We start from the raw sequence: 7,518 nt of genomic DNA, 5'->3' as shown, positions 1-7,518 counted from the left end.
GTTCTCCTTGGAGAAAAGGTGGCTGATGGACATTTGATAGAGGTTTACAAAACCATGAACAAGTTGAACATGGTAGATAGGGGGCAGCTGTCCCTGTTTGTAAAAGCAAGAAAAGCATCAGAGGATATAGATTTAAAGTGATTTGCAAATATGATGTGAGAAAAAAAAAGCTGTGACAAATAAATAGTTCAGGTATGGAACGTACTTCCTGGAAATGTGGCAGAGGCAGTTTCGATTGAAGCATTCAAGAGGGGGCATTAGAGGTCATTTCGATGGAAATAGAGTGCAGGGACATGGAGAAAAGGCAGGTGATGGGCACTAGGTTAAAGAACCAGAATAGAATGGCTTCCTTCTGCAGTGTAACAGTTCTGTGGTTGGATGAGCCAATTTAGAGGTTTGCTTCATTATCTCAAATTAGGTGTTAGTGTAATTGTTAGCACCCTTGGGACTGTTACGCAAGTAAAAGCAAAGTACTGCAGATGCTGGAAATCTGAAGTAAAAACAGAAATCCCCAGCAGATCTGGCAGCAACCGTGCAGAGAGAGAAAAACAGAGCTAATGCTTTGAGTCTATAATGACCAGTTCTCAAAAAAAAGTCTCCAATCACAGAATCACACATAATTTCAATATGTGGCTGCAATTCTGTTTGAGTAAAGGTGATTTGATTTGATTTGATTTATTGTTGTCACGTGTACCTGAGTACAGTGAAAAGTTTTGTTTTGCATATCGTACAGGCAGATCATAACATTCAAGGACATACAGCTCATAGGGTGCTGAGACAGAGCGAGGCGTACAAAGTTATGGCTGCACTGGAGGTGCAGAAAGCAAGATCAACATTAGATTTGAAATTAGAAAGGTCCATCCATCAGTCTAATAATGGCAGGGAAAAGGCTGCTTCTGAACCTGTTGGTACATGTGTTCAGGTTTCTGTATCTTTTGCCTGATGGAAGAGATTGGAAGATAGCATTACCGGAGTGGGAAGGGTCTTTGATGATGTTGGCTGCCTTTCTGCAGCAGTGAGAAGTGTAGATGGAGTCCATGGATGGAGGGTTGGCTTGTGTGATGGTCAGGCCTGTTACCAGCAGTTGCCATGAAGAGTTTCAGATAGCTTATTAGCAAGCGGAAGCCATCTGTTTCTCAGCTGGCTACAGAAGTGACTTTCTGCACTCGGGTTTTTATCACTCGGCTCCCTAACTTTTTGAGAAGCCGCTCTCTGATTTCCTTGACCCTCATCCCATAAATGATAGGGTTGGCCATTGGAGGCAATATGAGGTACATGACAGAGAGCAGCACACGGATGCCCATGGAAACCTGACCCACCCGGTAAGTCAAGAAGGAGAATAAAGCGGTGAAGTAGCAGAACGCGATCACCAACAAGTGAGTGCAGCAAGTGTGAAATAACTTTCGACGGGACTCTGCTGAGGTGATTTTTAGGACAGTGGAGACTATCCTGCAGTAGGACAGGAGGACACACACACTGTCAAAGCCAATGATTGTGAAGGCGAATACCAAACCCAAGGTGCTGTTCAAGCCCGTGTCAGCACAGGCCAACTTCACAAGTGCCATGTGCTCACAGTAACAATGGGGAATGAGGTTAGTCCTGCAGAATGGGAGTGGGGAGGCCAGTATAACCAGAGTGGTCACTGTGAGGCCACTGCGAACGAGGGCAAACATGGCCAGTTTGAGTAGAGCCGAACCTGTCATGATGGCGGTGTACCGCAGGGGGTTACAAATTGCCACGTAGCGGTCGACGGCCATTGCCAAGAGCAGAGTCGATTCTGCTGAGGACCAAAAGTGAACGAGGAACATCTGGGCCAGGCAGCCAGCCAAGGAGACAGCTTTCAGGTCAAACAGAAAACTGAGCAGCATCTTGGGGACCACGATGGAGCTAACAATGATATCAACAACCGAGAGGCAGCAAATGAGGAGGTACATGGGTTGATGCATGCTGGGATCCGGGGCAATGACCAACACAATGGCGGAGTTTGCTATCAGCGTGGTCAAGTAGACCAAGAGGAGCGGAGCACAGAGGAGACCTTCAGACCCTTCAAATCCTGGAAACCCGAGCAGGATGAATTCAATGTAAAGGGAGCCATTATATCTTGTGTCCTCCATGAGTCGTGCACATGAACAATCTGGAATACACAGAGACAGAGACCAAGTAAATGTGAGACAATGCAAATTAAATGGTGGACAATCGAAACCAGCAAAGCTGTGAGGATTATTGTCCCTTCACAAACTGAATCCCAACTTATTGAAACACACGTGATTCTTAGGGGTCCTAACAGGGTTGATAATGGAGAGGCTGTTTCCCCTTGTGGGAGAGTCTAGGACCAGGACGCATCAAAAATCCAAAAGATGTCCAAAAGAGGTCAAAGATGTGCAGGCTAGGTGGATCAGCTATGGTAAAGCAGGATTATGGGGATAGGGTAGGGGGCTGGTTCTGGGGGATGCTCCTCGAGGGTCAGTGCAGACTTGATGGGCCAAATGATCTTTTTCCACAGTGTGGAGATTCTACGATACTATGATCATCTGAACGTAAGGGATCGCTCATTTAAAACAGAGGTAAGGATGAATTTCTTCTGTCAGAGGGGAGTGAATCTGTGGAATTATTTAACACCCAGAGGGCTGTTCATTAAATATATTCAAGCCTGAGACTGACAGGTTTGTAATCAGTAAAGAAATCAAGGGTTATAGGGAGTAGAGTGGAGAATTATCAGATCGGCCACAATCTCATTGAATGGTGGAGTAGACCCGATGGGCTGAATGCCCTACTTCTGCTCCCAATTCTTACGATCAGATGTGGACTGGCAAACCGAAGGAACTAATAAATGAAGAAAAGCACAATTACTTGCCTTTGGATAGTCCTTTGACATAGTGAATGTCCCTCGGCAGTTGACAGGATTATTATGAGGTGGTAAAGTGTGAAATGGTAAAGGAAGCAGGGAAGCTCAGAGCATCCTTGTAGGAGCAAAGGGAGTGAGTGCTAAAACAATCCTGAGACACAACCTGCTCTAATGCCTGTGATAAGTGTCAGGACCCAGGAGAAGCAGGGCAGTAAAAGGTAACAGTCCGCTGCAAAGTGTCGCATTGAAGTGGTGAACTGTATTCCAAGTGCATTAGAGATGGGCCATGATGGTAACGTTATAGAGTGATAGAGGTCTATTACACAGAGAATGGCCCTTTAGTCCATCGCATCTCCACTGGTCAAAAAAAAACACAACTATTCTAATCCCATTTTCCAGCACTTGGCCCTAACCTTGCAGACCTTGGCATTTCCTTCAATGTTCTGGGGGCTTTCTGATTCCACCACCCTCGCAGGCAGTGAGTTCCAGATTCCTACCACCTCTGCGTGAAAAAGCTTCTTCCTCACATCCCTTCTAAACCTCCAGCCCCTTACCTTTAATCTATGGTCCCTGGTCGATGATCCCTCCAGCAACGGAAAAGGTTTCTTCCTATCTATCCGATCAATGCCCGACATAATTGTATCCATCTCAATTATCTCCCATCTCTCAGTCTTCTCTGCTCCAAGGAAAACAACCCCAGTCAGTCCAATCTCTCTTCATAACTGAAACTCTCCAGTCCAGGCAACATCCCAGTAATTCTCCTCTGCACCTTCTCCAGTGCAATCACATCCCTCCTACAATGTGGATTCAGAACTGTATACAAAGTACTCTAGCTGTGACTTACCAACATTTCATACAGTCCCAGCACAACCTTCTGCTCTTACACCCTTAATTAGCTTGACTAATAAAGCAAATATCCCAAATAGCATCTTAACCACTGTCCTGATATTTTAAGGAACTGAAGGATATGCATACCAAGATCTCTCTGACCGTCAATGCTCCAGGATTCTACTGTTCATCATGTAGTCCCTTGACTTGTCTGTTCTGCCCACGTGCGTAACCTCACATTTATCTGAATTGAATTCCACTTGCCACTGATCAGTCCATCTGACCTAGCCTATCTGTATCATTAGAAAAAGGAATAGAATTGCACATTCAGCCCCTTGAGCCTGCTCTTTCCTGCCCTTTGCCCATAACTCTCGATTCTCCAACTGATCAAGAATCTCTCTCAGCTTTAAATGTATACAAGGACTCTTCCCCCACAGCTCTCTGTGACAAGGAGTTCCAAAGACTCACAACCCTCTGAGAGAAGAAATTCCTCCCCATCTCAGTCTGAAGTTGGTGCCCCTTTATTCTGAGACTATGCCCTCTGGTCCTAGACCCTCCCATGAGGGGAAACATCCTCTCAGCATTGACCCACTCAAGCCCCTTAAGAATCCTGGATGTTTCAATGAGATCCCCTCTCATTCTTCTAAACTCTAGGGAGTAGAGTCCCAACCTGTTTAGCCTTTGCTCATAAGACAATCCCTCCCCATCCCAGGGACTGTCGTGGTGAACCTTCTCTGATGAAATGATACCTTTCCTTAAATAAGGGACCAAAACTGCTCACAGTGCTCCAGATGTAGTATCTCCAGCGCCTTGTACAGATACAGTAAGCTTTCCCTATTCTTATACTCCGATCCCCTTGAAATAAGGGCCATAATTCCATTGGCCTTCCTGATTCCCTGCTGCCTCTGTGTACTAGCTTTCTGGGTTTCATGCACAAATCCCCCCAAGTCCCTTTCCACTGCAACCCTCTGTGGTTTCTCTCCAGTTAAGTAATTCTCTGTTCTTTTGCTCTCCCTTTCAAAATGAAAAACATTTGGTTTTCATACATATACTCCATTTGCCAACATATTGCCTACTTATTTGACCTCTTAACCTCTTCGTCCTCCCCATTATTTGGCACCCCACAGTTTTTGTATCATGTGCAAACTTACTGATCACCCTTCTTACATTCAAGTCTAAATCATTTATATAAACCACAAACACAAGGACCCTGACACTGTCCCCTGTTGGACCCCACCAGACACAGACTTCCAGTCAGAACAAACACTCCTCAACCAACAGTCTCAATTCCTTTACGTTCAGTCTCCCATGTGGAACGCTATCAAAAGGCCTTGTTAAATGCCTTCATTTATACCCCTGGTCACCTCTTCAAAAAATTGAATGAAGTTGATGAGGCATTTAACAAAATTGGGCTGAGTATTCCTGATGTAGCCCTGTCTGAATGATGTAGTGAGAGTGGAATATTTAATGCCAACATCCGTGGATGGTGGAGGGAGCACAGACAGTCACTGCCTGTCAAGTGCGTCCAGAGATGTTGGAGATTGCTGATCCGAATGGAAGCTGAGAGGAGCAAATTATGATCTGGAATCAGCAGCTACCCAGTCGGGCTTCCATGTCAGGAATTATCTAGTTTCTCTCTGCTGTATGGAGGAATAGAGTCAAAAGGTGTGGTGCTGGAAAACCCCAGCAGGTCAGGCACCATCCGAGCTGCAGGAAAGTCGACGTTTCAGACATAAGCCCTTTATCAGGAATGTGGGGAGGGCCCAAGGGGGTTGAGAGATAACTGGGAGGGGTGGTGGGGCCAGGAAATCGATAGGTGGATGAAGACGAGGGGGTGGTAGTGGTAGGTCAGAATGGAGGGTGGAACGGTCCCTGTCAATCTTCCTTCCCACCTATCCACTTCACCCTCCACTCCAACCTACCACCATCACCACCCACCTTCATCCACCTTTCAGCATTCCTGGCCCCAACCCCTCGCATTTATTTCTCAGCCCCTTTGGGGCACCCCCACATTCCTGATGAAGGGCTTATGCCTGAAATGTCAACTCTCCTGCTCCTTGGATGCTGCCTGACTGGCTGTGCTTTTCCAGCTCCACACTTTTCACCTCTGACTCTCCAGCATCTGCAGTCCTCACTTTCTCCTGCATGGACGAATAGCAAATTATAAACAAATGAGGCAAAAATTGATAATAATGTGATAATATATGCATGCAAATAGACCTCTGAATGCTCACTAGCAAAATTCTGGACTCACTTTGGAAGGAAAATTGAGACCTTTTCTCTAACGTTTTTTTCTGATCTCACCACATTTTCCCAACTGACTCGCTATCGTTGTTCAGGGCCTGGGGAAATTCAGCCCATTATTTTTTGCATTTGTCAGTAGTTCTTGGGAGCTGGAATAGTTTAGTACCTAGCTCATAGGAAAATAGCAATAGGAGTAGGCCATTCAGCCCCCTCAAGCCTGTTCCATCATTCAATGGGATAATGGCTGTCAGTAGCATCTGTGACTCCATGAACCTGCTTTTGGCCAATATCCCTTAACACTTTCACTTAACAAAAAATGTTAAGATTTTAAATCTATCTCAGATTTAAAATTAACAACTGATCCAACATCCACTTCTATTTGTGGAAGCGAGTTCCAAATCTCTACCACCCTTTGTGTGTCAAAGTGCTGCCTAACATCTCTCCTGAAAGTTTTATTTAGTTTTCATTCATTGACAGAACATGGGGCATCTCTGGCTAGGTCAGTATTTATTGCCCATTCCATAATTGCCCAGAGGGTGGTTGAGTGTCAATCAGATTGCTGTGGGTCTGGAGTCACATGTAGGCCAGACCGGGTGAGGATGGCAGTTTCCTTCCCTGAAGGGCATCAGTGACCCAGATGGGTTTTTCTTTCCTGATGATCGACTATGGATTCATGGTCATCATTAGACATTTAATTCCAGATTATTTTTTAATTCAAATTCCACTATCTGCCATTGTGGGATTCAAACCCATGACCCCAGTAAATTAGATTAATCGTCTGGCCTGAATTCTCAGACGATGCCTCTAGGTCTAGCCCTCTTTGAGGTGGATGGCTCTGTGTTGAAGTCCCTCTCTGGAATACATTAGCTGTGATATGTGTGGGCGAGGGAGTGGGCATTAGCTCTGGTTCCTAATCTGGATAAAGAGGGAGGGTTAGTGGTAGCAATGATATCTAGCTGTAAACCACGCTTCACCCCACCCACCAAATCCATGTGGGAGATTTAAACCAGCATTTAACTGTGTAAGATGAGAGAAAACACAAAAAACAAAGGCAATTACTATGCAGCAACAAAACAGGTCATTTCAAGAAGGCAGCTCAACACCAATTTCCCAAAGGCAACTAGGGATGGGCAGGAAATGTTCAGCAATGCTCTTATCCCAAGAATAAATTCAGTTATTCGTGCTTTACTCAAGTCTCTTCCTCTCACCCTTACAGCATGTCCCTCTATTTCTTTCTCTCTCATCAGTGCATCACATTTCCTCTGGCCTATGTGTGACTCCAGACCCCAGCAATGTAATATATTGGAGGAGAAAGTGAGGACTGCAGATGCTGGAGATCAGAACCGTACAACCCAGATGGCCTCCTCCTTCAAAGACCGCAATTTCCCCCCAGACGTGGTTGACGATGCTCTCCACCGCATCTCCTCCACTTCCCGCTCCTCCGCCCTTAAGCCCCGCCCCTCCAACCACCACCAGGACAGAACCCCACTGGTCCTCACCTACCACCCCACCAATCTCCATGTACAGCGTATAATCCGCCGTCATTTCCGCCACCTCCAAACGGACCCCACCACCAGGGATATATTTCCCTCCCCTCCCCT

The 7,518-nt window shown here is 45.8% G+C and overlaps 1 protein-coding gene across 1 annotated transcript; it reads right to left on the bottom strand.

Annotated features, from left to right (window-relative positions):
* Positions 1 to 1,006: 1,006 nt before the first annotated feature.
* LOC122550959 (olfactory receptor 52K2-like) lies at positions 1,007 to 2,128 on the bottom strand. Its single transcript, XM_043692505.1, has one exon. The coding sequence runs from the start codon at positions 2,112 to 2,114 to the stop codon at positions 1,137 to 1,139; it is 978 nt and encodes a 325-aa protein (XP_043548440.1). The 5' UTR covers positions 2,115 to 2,128; the 3' UTR covers positions 1,007 to 1,136.
* Positions 2,129 to 7,518: the final 5,390 nt, after the last annotated feature.

Source organism: Chiloscyllium plagiosum, chromosome 6, assembly GCF_004010195.1.
Source record: "Chiloscyllium plagiosum isolate BGI_BamShark_2017 chromosome 6, ASM401019v2, whole genome shotgun sequence".
In the NCBI taxonomy this organism is placed as follows: domain Eukaryota; kingdom Metazoa; phylum Chordata; class Chondrichthyes; order Orectolobiformes; family Hemiscylliidae; genus Chiloscyllium; species Chiloscyllium plagiosum.
The sequence above is the reverse complement of the archived record's forward strand: the minus strand, read 5'-3'. Positions and strand labels throughout refer to the sequence as shown.